This window comes from Marmota monax, unplaced genomic scaffold, assembly GCF_021218885.2.
Source record: "Marmota monax isolate L192 unplaced genomic scaffold, Marmota_monax_Labrador192_F-V1.1 WCK01_AAM20220418_F8-fsc00133, whole genome shotgun sequence".
In the NCBI taxonomy this organism is placed as follows: domain Eukaryota; kingdom Metazoa; phylum Chordata; class Mammalia; order Rodentia; family Sciuridae; genus Marmota; species Marmota monax.
Window position 1 is genome coordinate 1,949,639 of NW_026694821.1, and position 19,278 is coordinate 1,968,916.

Sequence of the window (19,278 nt, forward strand, 5' to 3'; positions counted from 1 at the left end):
ACTCTCAGGATATCTCTTTCGAAGGAGAAGGATGATAATTTCAATACTAATCTATATGTTTCCTATCTTCTTCTTAGATTTGACAAGTCCCGATTTCACTTAGTAATTTCCTTATCCAGGAGCAATTAATCTACATTTTTGGCTGGTGATCAGGTCCCTCTGATTCAGCATTTCCCTCCATTTCTGTCTTCTTTAACCTCCGAAATTGTTACTGGGTTTAGTTCTACACAGTATTTGTGATAATAACATCCAAATTAATCATAATCATGTTGAAATAACAATAGCAACTCCACTTACCCGTGTATCAGGCACTAGTCCAATGACTTTGCTACATTGAGTCTTCTGTCTGAAAACCACTGCCAAGTAGCTATTTTAATCACCATTTGTGTGTGTGTGTGTGTGTGTGTGTGTGTTAGGTCCTGAACCCAGCACCTCAGGCAGGCGAGGCAAGTGCGCTACCAGCTGAGGTACAGCCCTGTCCTTGATCCTCCATTTTAAATGAAGGAAACCAATGCTGAGCAGCATTAGGAAATGTGTCCAAGGTCCCAGGTGGCATAAGTAAGTGGTGGACCGCAATTTCTACCCAAGCCCGACTAACTCAAGTAGCTTCTGACCACTGTACTCTGGAGCCTCCCATGACTACTTTTATCAGGATCTATGATACATGATGGGCCAGAGCAAAGATTTCTAGGTCAGAGACCAAAGCTTTAAATTCCAGTTCTTCCAGTTTCTGGTTGAGTAACTTGGGGCAAATTATTTGCTCTTTGTCATACTCTTCATTTATAAAATGAGGAAAACAATTCCTTTCTCTTGGGGTTCTTGTGAGAATAAGGAAAAGCAGGGTGCTTAGCGCATCGCTGGTGTTCACTTCACAACAGCCATTCTAGCTGAGGCCTTTTCATTGGCTTCATTATACTTTTAGCCCGTGCAGAAGGCCCAACTGATTTCTCCTGCAGTATTCCCTCTGCACACCAATTTTGAGTTCTGGGATTCATTAGGCCCTGATTTGTATACAATAACAGGAGAATCTCAGCAAAATAACAGGAAAGCAAACCTAATTTGAGAAACAGCATCCGAGAAAATGACTCAGAGGACATGACAAGTGTGGCATCCTTCCTGGATCTCTATTTTCTCTACCTTCAGGTTTTTTTTTAAGGGGTCATTTCTTTCCTGATGAAAATGTCAGCTGCTTCCCCTGCAACAGGCAAGGAACTCATATTTCTGCCAAATGAAAGGTAGTCTCCCCTGTCATGGTGACCAGTGCTTCTCCTTCTCCTCTTATGCTTTATCTGGTCCTGTTCCATAGTTCCAGCTGCAAGTCTCAGGTATCTGACTCCACATGTAGGCTTCCTGGCAGGGAGATCTTGGAACAGTCTAATGCAGTGCCAGGCGGTGACAGCTGTCTGTGTACTGTCCTTTCATCTCTGCACCCTGTCCCTGAAGCCATGTCTATCATTTCTAATAGAAAACTGTGCTTAAAGTCCTCTTTCCTAACTTTCCTAAATAGGAAAGAAGTCATGTCTTCCAGAAACATCTTTCTGGATAGAGAACTGGACCCAAAAGAACATAATTGGGTTAGAGGATACACAGTAAGGTTTTCATTTAGTTAAGGGCGGGGGGACTTATAACCAACTGCTCCACCATTGTTTAATGCAAGGAGTTTCCAGCCTCAGTCTTGCAATTGGCAAAGTATGCAGAACCTGAGCAGCTTCATGGTCCCAGTTCTTTCCCCATATTCTAGACAAAGCCATGCTAGACAAAGCCTGATCAGAGGCAATGGAAGAGAGAGAGAGAGAGAGAGAGAGAGAGAGAGAGAGAGAGAGAGAGAGAGAGAGAAAGGGTTTTTGTTTTGTTTCTGTCTGATCTATTCCTTCACCACAAATTGCTGTTTTTACAAATCTGAATTATTACCAAAGAAGACTTCTCATTCAGAAATCAATAAGTAACTTACTGGTATAAAAACAGGTAGCAAAGCAAAAATGAAAGGAAGGAATCAGGTTTCTTCAGCTGGGGGCAGAGGGGAGGCTGAGACCCAGCCACTCTGGGTGAAATACCAAGCAGGATTAGGAAAGCTGACCCCTAAAGGTTGCACTTGACTCTCCAGATCCCCATTCTAACCTGCACTCCACCTGAGGAGGCAAGGCCCAGCACACCCCTCCATCTGCTCTAGACATTTCCTTCTGGTAGAATGTGGGCCACTTTGGGGCCAGGAGCTACGGGCACAGGGCAGTGGCCAGTGGGCTGGAGCACTGGTTTCACAATGCGTGGTCCACCTGGTAACTCTGAAACTTGCAGGTCTCTCTCAATTTACAAGACAGAATTTCTGGGGGAAGTTAGAAATAACTCTTTTTTTTTTTTTTTAGTTGTAGATACACATGATACCTTTATTTTATTTATTTATTTATTTTTGTGGTGCTGAGGATCAAACACAGTGCCTCACACGTGCTAGGCAAGCACTCTACCACTGAGCCACAATCCCAGCCCCAAAGTAGTTCTTATATAAAATAAAATGTAAGAATCACCAAGAATGAACGTAAGAAGCAGCAATCTAACAAATATGTCAAGTATTCATTATGCACAAAATAACGGCTCCCTGAAGATGTCCATGTCCTGATCACCCGAATCTGTGACTATATAGAAGAAAAGGGAATAAAGGTTGCCAATCAACTGGACTTAAAATGAGATTAGACTGGATCATTTAGGTGTAAACACTAGAGTCTTTAAAAGTAGCAAGAGGCAGAAGACAAATCAGAGAAGTTCAAATGACGAGAGAAAACCCCACAGTGATGCAATGGGAGAGGGATTCAACCTGCCATTACATGCTTGGAGGATGGAGGAAAGACTGCCAGCCAAGGGATGTGAATGGCCTTTAGAAATTGCCAGAAGCAAGGCCCATACCCTTGTCAATACCTTGATCTTATTTCACTGAGACCTGCACCAGACCCATGACCTACCAAACTGAGATCATAAAGTCTGCGTTGTTTTAAGACTATTTGTGGCAATGTTTTATAGCAGCAGTATAAAACCAGTACAAAGAAGTTAATAGTAAACAATTACATTCAAATACATTGATAGATGTGATATAAAAAATGAGCATGTACAGAATTATTTCTGAAATGCATAAGGTTTAAGAGACTTCAAAGAGCACAGGCCCAGGCTGATTCCAAATCTTGGCTAATCTGAGGAGTTGTTATAGTTTGGATCTTGAACGTCCCCGGAGGCCCACTGTGTTGAAGACTTGTTCTCCAGCCCATGGCACTATTGGGAGGTAGTGGAACCATTAGGAGGTGGGGTCTAGCAGAAGGAAGTCAGAGCATTGGGTACATGCTCTTGAAGGGAATATTGGGAAGTCAGTCTATTCTCCCTTCTCTCTTGCCCTCTCTTTTCACTTCTTGGCAGATTTGGGAAAATATTCATCAATGGTTCTAAGTCACAGTTAAGAGAAGTAAGTTCATACATTTCAGTACCTGTAACTTCCTCCACCTCCACAATCAGACACTCTCTCCATGATATCCTGTGCTGCCACAGGCCCAAGACTACAGGGCCAAGCAACTATGGACTGAAACCTTTGAAACTGTGAGCCAAAATAAACCTTTCTTTCTAATAAGTTCATAATCACAGGTATTTTGTTATGATGACATAAAGCTAATCTGAGAGTGCTGCAATAAATATGTAAATGCAGTTATTCTTCAATATACTGATTTCCTTTCCTTTGGATACATACATACCCATTAGTGGGATTGCTAGGTTGTTATAGTTCTATTTTTAACTTTTTGAGAAGCCTCCACACTGTTTCCACAATGGCTATACTAATTTACATTCCCACAAACAGAAGTGGAATCAACCTAAGTGAATATCAACTGATGAATGAATAAAGAAAATGTATATATTAAATACATATATGAATATTATTTGGCCATAAAAAGGGATGAAATCCTATTATCTATGACAACATGGGTGGAACTGGAGTACATTATATAATTACATTGTTATATTTTTGCATAATTGCTATATGCAAATAATATGCAAATACGAACACCACCCTTTATGAGGATAAATTTTTCTTTGATTTCTCTGGCTTCTAAAGCAAATCCCATTTGGAAAATAAAAATAGAAAATTACTCTGTGTTGGGTTAAATTTTGTTCATACATTTCAGTACCTGTAACAATGCTCCCAATGGCACCCCTAAGCTTAAAGTGCCTTGTTCATGCAGAAGAATATTGTGAACTTGAATGAAGTTAGATAGATAGTACTAGTGACATATAAATAAACCAGGCACAGAAAGACAAATAGTGTATGATCCTACTTATTTGTGAAATATAAAAAAATTAACTTATAGAAGTTGATAGCAGAACAGTTGCCAGAAGATGAGAAGAGTAAAGGGTGAGTAGGCAGATTTGGGAAAATATTCATCAATGGTTCTAAGTCACATTTAGGAGAAGTTAAGTTCTGATCAGTTATTGCACACTAGTGTGCCTATTACATAGCAACAATGTACTGTATATGTCAAAAAAGCAAGAAAAAAGATTTTGAATGTTTTTAACCACAAAGAAATGATAAATGTTTGAGGAGATAAAATACATTTACATTATACAATGTATGCACATATTGGAATGTCACATGGTACCCATAAGTATGTCCATTATTTATGTGTCAATTAAAGTAATTTTAAATAAAAGAAAAGAGTAAATATATCTTTTTATTTCCCCAGATAAGTGTGACTTGGGGATTTGTTATATAAATAAAGAGATGAATTAACAATGTGTAAAAAGAAGAGATACTTATAAATGCTGAAGGCAGAAAAAAAGGTGATTCTGAGAATAAAAATTTGCTAGAAATTGGATCTGAGTATAAACATGAGGTCTGAAATAAAACCAAAATTGAAAAAAAAAAATTCCCACCTGTTAGAATGAGATCATATTTCTAGGTCCTGATTTCTATCAAGCCTCCTTATGACAGCTGCACTGATTATTTCCATGTTAGCTTCTGAAGGTCCACTTCCCACCCATCTCCCTGAGGCTCTGTACCTGGTATAGGTTTGTGGATGGCACCACCAACTCCCCTACCTTCATGGAGGCAGCGGAGGCAGCTGGGTTCCACCAGAGGGCAGCACCTGCAGGAGACTGGAAGGCACTCCTGCTAGGGGCTGACCTTGCTCTGGTTCCACCCTGAAAGGGTATCCTTAAATTTTATGCACTAGGCACCTTCCTTGCCTCACTCTACAGTAACACCAAGGAAGAAATAAACTCTATCTAGGATCCAGGAAAATCTTCCAGAGAAAGTGGCAATTTGATGACTACTCTGAGCCCAAAGAGTATCTAAAATTCTCACGTTTTCCACATAACCTATTCCCACCCCACCCCACAATAGACTAGTTTGGATGAATTACATCAAAGTTCACATAGTTAGGAAAGCAAAAATGAAGTCATGAAAATATAACCTGACAGTACTGCTGAAAACAATTTAACTTCAAATGACCCTGGATTAAGCAATTTACATTATTATTATGTATATGCAACATTGTTATTTGCAAATTATATGCAAATATGAATACCACCCTCCATAGGGATAGCTTTTTATTTGATTTCTCTGGCTTCTAAAGCAAATCCAATTTGGAAAATAAAAATAGAAAATTACTCTGTGTTGGGCTAAAATTTGTTTATGCATTTAAATGCCTATAACAATACTTCCAATGGCACCCCTAAGTTAAAAGTGCCTTGTTCATGAAGAAGAATATTATGAACTAAAATTGCACTAAATGGTACTGGTGAACGACAAAGATATTTCCATCTGTGTCTATAGGGACTTGAGCAGGTGAGTAACCCAACCAGCCCATAGGCAAGGGTGGTTATGATAGATTAAATTTATATATGCTTAGACATGAGTTTCCTGTTAATTTTGGTAATTTCTCATGCCTTACCCTCCTTGGGATCTTGAATGCCCTTCTCAACCTCAAATATTTTTATGAAAAATATAATAACAAAAGCATATGAAGAAAACTGTGGCAGAAGAAGGTGGTAACATTAATGTTCCAAATAAGGCTACAAGAAATTCAGAAGTGGAACTTCCTCCACCTCCCCCAGCATTTGTTTCCTGCCCATAAACAGGAATGCCACACAGTGTTGCTTCCACTTATTTTTAGAAAAAAAAAATGTAAAAAGATTTTTAAAAAATAAACCCCATGGATCTGCAAGCTAATGTTTCCACTCTCCAGTGAGCAGCACAGCCAGCTTTGCTTGTTTGTTTTGATTTGTTTTTGTAATGGTACTGGAGATTAAACTCAGGGGTGCTTTTCCACTGAGGTACATCCCCAGCCCTTGTAATTTCTTTTCTTTTCTTTTTCTTTCTTTCTTTCTTTCTTTCTTTTTCTTTTTCTTTTTCTTTTTCTTTTTCTTTTTTTTTTTTTTTTTTTTTTTGAGACAGGCCCTCCCTAAATTACTGAGGCTGGCCTCTAACCTGCAAACCTCCTCTTTCAGCCTCCTGAGTTGCCCATGGTGCCCAGCTAGCTCCTGAGCATCAGTGTTCCTTCTGGTGGCTACCTTCACAGGCCTACCTGAGCCGGGAAGAACCAGAAGAAGAGGTTGCTGTTGTAGGTCTTATTCACAGTGAGGTAGCCAGAGTAACTGTGTATGTTCAGTCCTAGAAAAGCAGTGACCGAACTCAGTTTTCTTCCTAGTGGGGAAAAAGAAAATTTACCCGAAGATTAGAGAAAAATATACAAGGTGAGCTATCTCAGTCTTGGCGAGACTTCACCCAGGTACCAGATTGGGGATGAAGTGAGCAGAGAATTCACAAAGGATTTAGCAGACAGGTACTTAACTCAGCCAATGCCAGCTTCCGCCACCCATCCCATATATTCCACATACACAGTTTAGCAAGTGAAAATTTTGAACCTTTGCAGAGGGAATATTTTGAGTTGTATAAGAAGGAAGAGAAAAGAAACAGCTATTATCACATCATGAGTAAATCAAGGTGTTCACACTGGGCCACATGGAGAGGAGCAGGATAAAGCTACCTGACCCCAAAGAGTCAGATGCAAGAAAAACAATGTGGTCACAAAGGTCTCAGTCCTGGGAGCCCTACGTTCTCCACACTCTGGTTCTCATGAAGGCAAAGATCTGCCATGTCCATTCAAGGGAGCAGATAGAGGCCTACAGGACCAGGGGTGGTTGGAGCTGGAGGGAAGAGGCAGTCAGGGATCCTGGTGGTGACTTATGGCTACTCAGGGAAAGCCAAATAGGACAATGGGGCAGTTGTAGAAGGCAGAGTTCCGGGCTTTAGTACCAAGCAAACAGACAAGGACTGGAACGGGGAAAGAGGGAAGGAAGCTCAGACAGCTGAGGACACCCAGGAGTAAATATTTGGAGGAGTTAAACACTTCTAAGGCAGTGGTACCAACAGCCTTACGTTATGTAGGAGTTTTTTACTAATGAGAAAGACGAAGCACAGAGAGGTTAAATAACTTGCCTGAAGTAACACAGTCAGTGTAGGAGAGCTGGGATTTAGACTTAACTGCAGAGTTTGTTCCTTCCCACGCCCTACTACAGGGCTGCTCAATCAGTTAGTGAGTAGGTGTAAGCAGCAGGGAACAGAGGGGAAGCAGTGATTAGGAAGGGTGTGGAGAAGGAACAGAAAGTGGGTATCAGGGTGTGGAAGGAGGAAGCAGAAAGGGATGTCTGAGTGGAAGATGAGAGTCCTTCAGTGGCGATGTGCAATAAAGATTAACTACTCCAGAAAGGCTACTTAAGTCTGAGACAAGACAAAGAATATGTCCAATAAAAGTCAATGAAAGGCTATTTATATCTGACACATACAAAGTTAGAGGCTGGTTAGGAAGTAAGGAAGCTTTACATGTCACCAACTAAAGGTGGCTTTGGTGGAGGACTAGAGCCCACAGGCTCTGGAATGCTGAGTGCTCGATCCCCACATTCAGCCACATCACTGCCCTGGTGAGAATATTTACACCCAATGGAATGGGTGCTACAAATCAGAACCCTGAGCCCCAGGGCGGCTGTTGACCTTTCACCAGCACAAGTGGCTCTGAGACCGCAAGCTCCTCTTTTACAATGATCACGGCTCCCAAAGAGGAAACTCATCTTGCACACACAGTTCTTTTTCCCTAGTACTTTGCTGTTCCTAGCACTACTATTGGGCCAGTTTTGTGACCCCCTAGAGCAGCCATTTAACCTTCCTGTGCTTCATCTCCTCCTTTATGAAAGATGGGCTCCAGATGGTATAGGAATACAAGATTCCCCATGTGCAAAACCTGTGGGGAGGAGCTGGCATGCAGTGGGCACAGCCAGCATCTGCAAAATACATCTGCTGATGAACAGGAGAACCTGGGAGCAGAGGTCATGGTGGGGACAAGGGAAGTGTCCAGGGGCAGTTGCCCGAGGGTCCTGCTGGGCTGGCACAGAAGAGGAGGATGGGTTTCCAAGTTGGCCACACCTGGGTTTGTGTCCTCACTAGGCCCCTCAGCAAGCTGCTTCATCTTGGAAACTCTTTTCTTTGGTGCAAAATGTGGATAAGCATTCCATGGCCACAAGCTTTCTGTGAGCCTCTGATGGAAAATTTGCATTTACAGGGGCTGGGGTTGTGGCTCAGCGGTAGAGCGCTCGCCTTGCACGTGTGAGACCCTGGGTTGGATCCTCAGCATCACATAAAAATAAATAAGTGAAATAAAGGCATTGTGTTCAATTACAACTAAAAAATAAATATTAAAGAAAAGAAAAATGTACTTACAAATGTGCCCAGCAGGGAGCTGGACACAAAGAAAGTTCTGTTCAATGGGAGGCTGGCTGTCCCTAGCCCATGGACCATCCCAAAATGGCATCTAGAAGTCTGGAAGACCTGCCTTTTCCCAGATCAGCCCAGTTCTCCCAAACTCTATGTTTCACAACATTCTCTTCTCGGTGAGACCTACCCCTCCTGCTGTGGTCTGAATGTTCCCACCAAAACTCATGTGGAAATTTCATCCCTTATTATGAGGTATCAAGAGGGTGGGAATTTTATCTATGTATTTGAAGGTTGTGACTTAGTAGGTGATTATAGGTAAATGAGGCCATAAAGGTGAGGCCCCAATCCAGTGGGACTTTGACTTTAGAAGAACAGAATGAGAGACCTGAGCTAGGACTTTATGTCTCGCCACATGATCCCTGGTACCATTCTGGGACTCTGCAAAAATCTTCACTAGCAAAAATGATCTCACCAGATCCAGCTCCGCACCTTAAGCTTCTCAGCCTTCAGAACTCTGAGCTGAATAAACCTTTATGCTTTGTAAATTACTTAGTCTGCGGTATTTAGTTACAGCAGCAGAAAACAGACTAAGAACAGAAAAAAAATAAAAGAAAAGAAAAAGCCGTGTTGGGGGTAGAGAAGGGCTGTAGGAGAAAGAGATTTCTGGGAACCAGGTATTTGCTGGCCCTCCCTCGACCCCTCTAATCTTCCCCCTAGCTGCCATTACCTTCTCTCCACTGCTTCTACTCTCAATTAATCCAAAGAAAGCTCACCCTCCAGGGTTGGACAGCCTTTAAAATGCTTTTGAAATATTTTTAGCAAAACTATTAATCTCAAAGTCAAACAGAGACACCTCTCCCCCAACCCAAAAAGAAAGTGAGGAAGAGAACAAAGACATAAAAATTGAACATTTGGAAATGGGTGAGATGTGGACCAGAGAGAGCCAAATAGTCAGGAGGGTATTTGAGAAAGAAGACAGAGAAAAATGAGAAGGGTCAAAGTATAATGAGAAAAATAGAAAATATATAATAGAAAAGAGCTGGAGGGAATGGAATATGGGCGAGAGATGATTGAATCAATCTGTCTTGAGGCCAGCACAGCACAGGGTCCACTGGCCTGCTTGGGGAAGGTTCAGAGACTCACCCCTCCCTCCCCTCCTGGGAACACCAAAGTTACTCTCTTGCTACTTTGTCCTTAGGTCCATTTCATGGTTTCCCTCCTCCATTCCAAACTGCCAGAAAGCAGGAAATTCTTCCTATTTCTCTTCATATCCCCTGGGATTTAGCATCCTGATTCACAATCTAAGACACTGAATAAATAAGTCTTAATGAATGCACATTAATGTAGGTGGCTGAATGAGAAAATAAATGCATGAACTATACCAGGCCGCGTGACACCATACTAGGGTTAGTTTACTTCCACCCCTGTAATCCCAGTAGCTCAGGAGGCTTAGGCAGGAGGATCGTGAGTTCAAAGCCAGCCTCAGCAACTCAGCGAGGCCCTAAGCAACTCAGTGAGACTCTTGTCACTAAATAAAATTTTTTAAAAGGCTGGGGATGCAGTTCAGTGGTTAAGTGCCCCTGGGTTCAATTCCTGGTTAAAAAAAAAAAAAATCTAATGAAAGACAACTTCATTAGTATTTGAAGACACTTAGAAGCCTTCCCTGTAGTCTATAAAGATGTGTTTGGCCCCTTTCACATCTTAAATTCCTGTTCACCAAATCACAGTAAAACAATTAAAATTTCTTTCAACCAACGGGAATTTTTGTATTTTCAAAGGTCCCATTCATCCTTCCAGAGTCTATTAATGGAATGTGGAAAACAACCCACCAAGATGGAGGAGTTTTTATCTTTCTGGCACCGTGACTCACCATACAAATGTTTAAAAACAGTTTTTCAAAAAGGAAGAGGTTTTCTTTGAAGTGATTTCACTTCCTCGTTGGTATTTACTGCTGTCACTGTGTTTGTGATATTAACACTTAAGGAAGATCGGAGTGTGGCCAAGGCAGGCTGGATCCAGCTAATCAGGAAGCATGTCCTGTTCACCAACACTCATCACCTCCTAGACGAGATGCGACGAGCCCATAAGGAGTAAGAGGACCCAAGAGCAAAATACCCTTTAGAGTTTGGGAGACGCCCTGTTTGTAAACATGCTAAAATCTGTCTTCTGCATTCATCTTGTTTCAGAGAACAAGGATTTATTCTAGCTTCAGAGAAAGTAAACATGCAATTACAATTACATAAAACTAAGCCAGCTAATTGGGGATTAAAAAAATAAAAATTTTCCTTGTCTTTTTGTGAACTACTGTTTATCTCAAAAATGCTCAGTTGTGATACCAAGACTCATGTTCCTAGGATTCTGACAAACTCGATAAACAAAAGGGATTTAGGGGAGTGATCTGACCATCTGTCCAGAGCTTCCTGAACTTTCAGCAAAGCGGATGAATAAAATTATCCTTAATTATGTTGTCAGGGCTGCATCTGAATACCCAGATGTACCAGCTTTTGGATCAGCCACTTAAAATTCCATGCAAAGATTTTGACTGCATAACATAACTTTAGAAAGTGACATTCCATACAGATTCAGTGTCTTAAACGTTGTCACTCATAGGGTGAAGATCTACCAGGGTTGGTGCAGAAGGACAGAAGACCAAACTATACCCCCTGGATTCTTTCTCCTCTACTGCTTGTACCCAGAACTGTGGAGGGCTCATAGGCAAGAAAATCAGGAACAGGTGAGATGTGGACAACTCGATATTGTTTTCACTTGGTTCTACCAGATTTATGACACAGACACACCAAGGTAATTTTCATTGAATGCCTTTGTTTAAGCTATCTTCCTCATTCAGGGGGCACAGACCTTTCACTATTTACTCAAATTTTCATCCATACCCTCAAGTCTGGAGCTGATCATGCAGCACAGGGTTTCACAGCATGGGGTTCTGGGGTTGGCAGGCACAGGCTCTAATTCCGGTTCTGCCACTAATGAGCTTTATAGCTCTGGACAGGATACTTCATTTCTCTGAGACTCATTTTTCTCATCTACAAAATGGTAACAATAATTATGCATTCTTTTTATTTTTTTGGACCCAGGATTGAACTCAGGGGCACTCAACCACTGAGCCACATCCCCAGCCCTATTTTGTATTATATTTAGAGACAGGGACTCACTGAGTTGCTTAGCTCCTCACTTTTGCTGAGGCTGGCTTTGAACTCGTGATCCTCCTGCCTCAGGCTCCCAAGCTGCTGGGATTATAGGCATGCTCCACCGCACCCAGCTCACATTCTTCATTAAGATTGCTCCAAGGACTAAATAAGCTAATGGATGTAGAAAACAATGCCTGACATGTGGCTGGGACTCAAATTTAAATTTGTGGCCAGGCACGGTGGCACTCACCTATAATCCCAGCCTCTTGGGAGGATGAGGCAGGAGGATGGTGAGTTCAAAGCCAGCCTCAGCAAAAGTGAGGCGTTCAGCAACTCAGTGAGACCCTGTCTCTAAATATAATACAAAATAGGGCTGGGGATGTGGCTCAGTGGCTGAATGCCCCTGAGTTCAATCCCCAGGACAAAAAAAAAAATGTTTTTCAATTTGCAAATATGTACTAAGTGCTTATGACATACAGGTACTATGCTAGGTATTGGGGCTATAATGACTAAATGTTAATTATTTATTATTTTTACTAATATAACTACCATTATCATTTTCTCCCTAGATTATGTCCACCAACAGCTTCCTTCTTCAATTTTCCAGCACACCTAATTCAGATGTGATGCTTCAGTGTGCAGTGCCTTAATTATGTCATGTGTGCACATCTGATCACTTCAGAAAACCCCAAGCTTTTAAACAAAGGAAAATAACTACAGCAGGCAAAACACAGCAGAAGTCAGAAGATTTGGGCACTACATCATCTCTTCTAGCCCGTCTCTATTACCTGTATCCCCTTGGGTAAATCATGTCAGGTATTTGAGTCTCAATTTCCCCATATGTGGATTGGAAGAAATCCTACTAAATTGATTATCATGGTTATTCAAATCCTTTTTTATATATATTTAGTGTAGATGGACACAATAGCTTTATTTTATTTATATTTTTTATGTGGTGCTGAGAATCAAACCCAGTGCCTCACACATGCTGGGCAAGCTCTTTACTGCTGAGCTACAACTCTAGCCCCCAATTCCTCTTAACTTAAGCAGTTTGCTTTGATTTATCATTAGTGAATGTAGCCTAAGTCATCAGTGTCCAGTAATGAAAGGAGCTGAAGTATAGGTATGTGATCCAATTTTGGGCTTGGGTGAGTGATTTGATGCCTGCTCACACACTTCCTAAGGAATCAGCCTCAGGCAACAATCTTGTAGCTTTTCTACATCAGGTGAAAATGAGTCCTTTTTAGAAATATACTGAATACATTGTCAAAGTTTTTCTACCTTTCCTTAGGAAAGAGATGGTGAAACCTGGAGCCAATGTGCATTTCAGAAAGGGACACAGAAGCAGAACTTCAACCCTTAAAATATGAGAACATCTGGATTTTAAAACAAAAAATGATGACATCCTATTGGCTGAAAACATTTCAAGTGAAAAGAAAACTGTTTCCTTTTAAACTTCCTTAGAGAATACTCTGATTTATTTTCAACCTTTAACAGTTTTCCTAAACTTTCCAGCACCATCCGTTCCCATTCCGTCTACCAGCACAGGCACAGACTCAGCCTTAGCCCCTGAGACTAGGGATGAGCATGCTCCACCAAGGTCTCTGCTACTTAACCACAGTCTCCACCAAGGGATTCCTCGTCCCCCTCCCCCAGCTCCTGCTCTCCTCATTTGTGCATATTATCCCTGCCCTCTTCAAGGAGCTTCCTTGACCCCATTGCTTCCACTGACCAACACCCCATCTCTCTGCTTCTCTTTACAAGCAACTCCTCAAAATAGCTGCTTGTAAGCTACTTCAGAGTTCAGGAATCTACTGAGATTAAATCACTCATCTACACCTTGATTTACCTGAGTACAAAGAAAACATAAGGGGAGATGCGGGTCATCAATTTTAGTCTCTGATAACATCAAATGACATCTTTCTTTTTATTAACAATAATACTAGAAAAAGCCACAATCTATAAAATAAATCCATTCGAAAATATTAGTGTTTAGAGGGCAATTTATAAGATCAAAGAGTTTTCAGGTGCTTTTTCTCATTGAATTCTCATAACATCCCTGCAAGTTGGAAGAGTTATTAAATCTCCATCTTATTAATGAGGAAAGGTCTAGGCTGGGTGGGTCACTTGCCAGGTGACAGGGCACAGTCAAGTGGAGGGAATGGAGGTGACACCTCGGTTACCCAGTGTCTATGTGAACTCTGGTAAGTCATTGGAGCTCCTTCTTCTTTAGTTCTCATGTGTACAAAGTAGGAACACCTCCCTGGGTTGCTGAGTTCATGCAGAATGCTTGACGGACAGGTAGTAAGTTGGGTTTTTTTTTTTTAATATTTATTTTTCAGGTGTAGATGGACACAACACAATGCCTTTTTTTTTTTTTTATGTGGTGCTGAGGATCGAACCCGGGTACCTCCCGTGCTAGGCGAGCGCTCCACCACTGAGCCACAATCCCAGCCCCCAGGTAGTAAGTTTTAATGTTAACAGCAGCCTTGTCAAGGGCCCATTGCGGGTCAGGCACCCACTAGTTTTAGAAATGCAAATGCTGCCACTCCACCACATAAATAATCCAGTTCTAACTCTCATTTTAGCTAAAAATTCAGACAATATACAGCATCAAGTCACTAATATTTGACATAAAACAAGTAAAGATATTGGAATGTGTTTTATGTTCTGTGGGATAATTGTTTTAAAAGAAAGGGGGAAAAAAAAACCCTCCCAAACTGTTCAAAGTATACCAGTGGTTTGCTGATTTAAACTCACCTTCCTTGATCTTTCCAGATTCAATATAAGGGGTAAGAAATAATGGCTGTCCTGTATCTCCCCTAGGAGGCTGGAAAACCCGGGCACGTTGGTACAAGGAGCGAAACAGCCCATCACAAGGGCTGAATGTAAGCAGGGCCAACAAAACAATCACTTTCCACATGGTGCAACCTGGTCCTTCTGGGGTCTAGGATGAATGAAAACAGTTACATTCCACAAATGAATCCAGAGAGTAAATATTTACCTAGCTTTTTAACATGCAAGAAAATTCATTTATTCACGTAAAAAGAAAATGCCATTGTGTAGAAAGACCGTAGGCTGAGCAACTTAGACATCACCAATGAATAAGACAGGCCCAGTCCCTGCCCATCCTGCCCTGGCCATTTAGAGGGGAATCCTTCAAGGGATTTACGGTGTAACTGGAGGACAATTTATATTTTTTAAAAAGTTCAAGGGAAAATCAGCTAAAGCATAAAGACAAAGGCTTCATAACTGTCACCAAATAGGGGTAGAGAACGTTATGCCACCACAGAAGGGAAAAGGATTGCAGGCACAGGTGACGTCTTATCAAAATTGACATGAACAAAAGGTGGGTGGAACTCAGAGAGGTGGGACAAATACGGAATTTCACTAGTGCGTGGGACAGCTGAGCAAAGCCCAAACCTTGGCTGTTCAGATGAGCTTTGCAGGAAAACTAAAATAAGCAATGGATTTCTGGTTGTCTCCTCCATCTCAATGAATCCTTGAGTTTTGTATCCAAGAACACAAAAAGTAAGAGAGGGAGGGCCCTGCCATTACATCCAAGTGTCTTCCCTTTTGTTACTTGATATACAAACTCAAGAAGTCAGGCTCCCAAATGTATTAGTCACACAGCTTGCCAAGGATCTTCAAATCTGATATTAGCTTAGAGTACTCACCTGGGCTAGCTATCATAGTATATATACTTAAACTCATACATAAACATGTAAATCATGTTTATAATGGGCTTTCCCTTGTAGTTTTAGCTGATTGAATCTCCTAATAACTCCACCAGGAAATCCAGGATTATTTATTTATTTATTTGGTACTAGAGATTGAACCCAGGGATTCTTAACAACTAAGCCACATTCCCAGAAACACCCCCCTCCTTTTTTTTTTTTCCTTCTCTTGAGACAGGGTCTCACTAATTTGCTGAGTTGCTAAAGCTGGCCTTAAATTTGTGATCCTCCTGGCTCAGACTCTTGAACCACTGGGATTAAAGGCATGTACCACCATGCCCAGCAGAAATCCAGAATTATTATTGCCAATTTTAGATATGGAAAATTGACTCAATTAAGTATCTCATGCAGAGACATGAAAGTACAGAAACCAGGACTTGACCTAGGACAGGGCCAGGATGGGGGGAGAAGGAAGTGAGGTATAGAAGCAGGGTCAGAAAACATCTTTATCTAGAATTTTGGCTTATTTTTTTTTTCTGTCATGGATTTTTTTGGCCTTATATGGATTGTTTTCAAATATTTCAGTAATATTTATATATTTAAATATTTATATTTATATATTTAAATATTTATATTTTAACTATTTATCTTGATTACTGAGCTTTTCTGATACTCTTCATCTTTCCACCAGAGTCAGATTACCCTCTTGTCCCATCCTAATCCCAACCCTGCTGAGTGTATTGTGATAGCTACTCCAGCACCATCACATTACCCTGCTGCTATTTAAGTATGATCCAAATCCTTAGCTCTAAATTCTAAGTAAAGTATTTTAAATGAATAAATACTCCATTCACTCAGCTTTCTGGATGCAAAATAAAATATACAATTATGCAAATACAATGGCTGCTTTTGATTGTTCAGTGCTTTAAAATGCCAAGCCATTTAGAACATCTCAAAAATACAAAATGTGTAAAAAATCTATTAACACATGCTTAACACAATCCAATTTGGCATAATATGAAAATACTAGTTGTTGCAAATTTAAAATGCTTTTCAGCCACATTTTCCCATCAACACAAAAGTTTATAATCATAACTTGATTGAATATACGACCCTTGTCATGTCTCTCAGGGTTAACCTAATAGAATTCCCCACGCTTAATGTAAATAAGTCCAACCCAATATGGTATGGAGTGAAAAAAAATGTTTTTGCATCTTATTGACCATAATAAGGAACAAAATGAATTTAGAAATTGAAATTAAGTTTGCAAGGAGCTCAAGGGTAATGACCACTATGGCACGGTTAAGACATTTTTTAAAAATATGTGAACTTGTTACACTGATATTTTAATAGGATAGCTACTAAATGCCTGAAATCCACTATCCTATTCTGATGGTGGCGGGGGTATGATGCTAAAAAATAATAGAAAACATCTCTTCCAGTAAGAGGTATTTTTCCTGGGGGCAGAAACAAGAAACCAATCCTGCCATCTATTCTCAGTCTTCTAGCTGTAAACCTCCAGTCCCCTGTAATGGAAATTATTAATAATTAAATAACCACAGTAGTCACGGTAAAGCTTCCCTTGCAAGCAGAGGTTGACTCAAAGATGCCAAAATATGATAGAGGTCTTGTTTTAATTGACGTATATCGAAGACATAAAAGTAAGAGTTAGATCAATTTAGCAGGTCTCATTAACATTTAATCAAATAGCTATTTGAGTCATAATTTCCCATGTAGGTGAATTAAAGCAACAACAGACTTCATTTCATGGTTCTCATATAACAGTCACAATTCCTCAATGGTACGTACCTGTTGTCTCTCCTAATGAAAATGAATGCTATTATGAATAGTAGAGTGGGTTTTAAAAAAAAAAAAAAACAAAAACATACCCTTCTCTAATGCTTTTGCTTACCCTAATTAGCCTGAATATTTTTCTTTATTAAACATTTCTTGAGCACTTTATAATTAACAAACCCTGTACATAATAGGCTATCTCCCACAAAAAGTGATAGAAAAAATGTATTAACCATACACATCATCATCTCTGCTTGAAATAATGGGAAAACATTGTGGCTACTCCAAGTTCAAGTTCATCATCTTGAAGGATTCAGTCCAAATGGTCCTCTTAAAAAATATTTAGAAACAGAGTAAAATCTAGATGAACTCCAGCGATACCAGCAGAATCCAATAAAGTTTGAAAGTATCTGACTTGCTAAAATTGTCTTATTAAATCTTAAATGTTAGTTGGAAACCATGTGTCCAATATGCAATTTTAAAATATTTAACCAAGCTATTTATCCCAAAGCTCTTCAGAAAAATACAAACTATCAACAATTTAAACTTTCAGCAATAAGACATGAGACAAGTAAGTTACTATACACCAAAAGGATGGAATTATATACAGCAATTAAAATGACTCTACTGGGAATGCTTTAGAAAATATAATCAACTATTAGGTAAAGAAAATAAGAACACTAGGTTAGATTTGTGGTACTTTCTCCTTATTTAATAGTTTCAAGTATTAAATAAGTTTTCTATAATAATTACTCTTATAACTAGAAAAAAGTTTTTTTCTGATTTTTTGCTTTATCTTAAAGTGAAGCAACTGATAGACATGGCAAAAATGTGCTTGTTCCCTATTCCTATTTTTTTACTACCTGGTTATGACCTCTCGGGTTTCCTAGGAATAAGGTTCTGTTTGCACTTCTAGAACAGGTTGCTCTTTCTCCAACATTCTGTTAAGATGTGTCCTAATCTCCTAAACCCACAGAACCTCAAAGACTCAAGATCATGTTTCTTCTTTGGGAAATTAGAAGGCTCCTGATAAAGGTGAGATGCTGTTACATTAATAATTAATAGTATATTTGTATTTAATTCTGCCTAGAGTTCATAACAAATATGCACGTAAGTGGCACTAAATAAATATTTGTTGAATTCATGGGTCTAAGTAATGAACCACACTATTTTAGGCCTCGATGAGACAATAATGTTCATGTGGTCCAATTCCTTCAAATGATGGACTAGAAAAGTAAAGCCAGAGGAATAGTTGACTTAATCAAGTTGACATCACTGGTGAGTGGCAGGGCCACCCCTCAAAGCCAGGATTTATTTATGGCACTCAATCTAATCTTATTTCCATTGTCCCATCTTTGGTTATTCAAATATTCTGACTCTTACTGACTTATTAAAGAACAGCAGCCTGTAATAATCCCTTTGGTAGACATTGCCAATAAAATAAATAAACAAACAATAAAGAGAAACATAGGTAGACTTTTTCAGAGAAGTTTGATTTTTAGAAACAACTCTATAATAATCCAGGTTCAGTACTTTAACATATTAGTGCACCCTGGCAAAACAGCAACTTGTCTGATCATACTCAGTGTGCTAGAGCCAGCCCAAGAAGAGGGGCCTGCAAAAGTTTCAGGAACTTTGCAAACCAATTAGTCAATACAACCATTGTTAAATATTAAAACATAAAGACTTATCCTGGAATGAGTTGTATTTTTAAATGTGGGTTTAATAAAAGTACTTGAAAAACTCATCACTTTCTGGTAATCTTTGTACATTTTTGCATGACCTATGATCTGGAGTCGTGGTGTTTGCATCTGATTGGCATACAGTTACAAAGAGTTTGCTTATATTACAGTTTGCTTCTGCACATCCTCATTCAACACTGCATCCAGAAGCAATGTTGGTAGATCAACATCTATGATGATGG

At 39.9% G+C, this 19,278-nt stretch overlaps 1 protein-coding gene across 2 annotated transcripts in view; it reads right to left on the reverse strand.

Moving 5' to 3' along the window:
• Cpvl (carboxypeptidase vitellogenic like) overlaps window positions 1–19,278 on the reverse strand; it is a 132,762-nt gene that overhangs the window by 101,644 nt on the left and 11,840 nt on the right. For both annotated transcript variants that reach the window (XM_046426046.2, XM_046426047.2), the window contains exons 3-4: window positions 14,644–14,830; window positions 6,555–6,673 (exon numbers count right to left, since the gene is read on the reverse strand). In XM_046426046.2, the coding sequence (XP_046282002.1) occupies window positions 6,555–6,673; window positions 14,644–14,830 (306 nt within the window). The remainder of the gene's footprint in view (window positions 1–6,554; window positions 6,674–14,643; window positions 14,831–19,278) is intronic.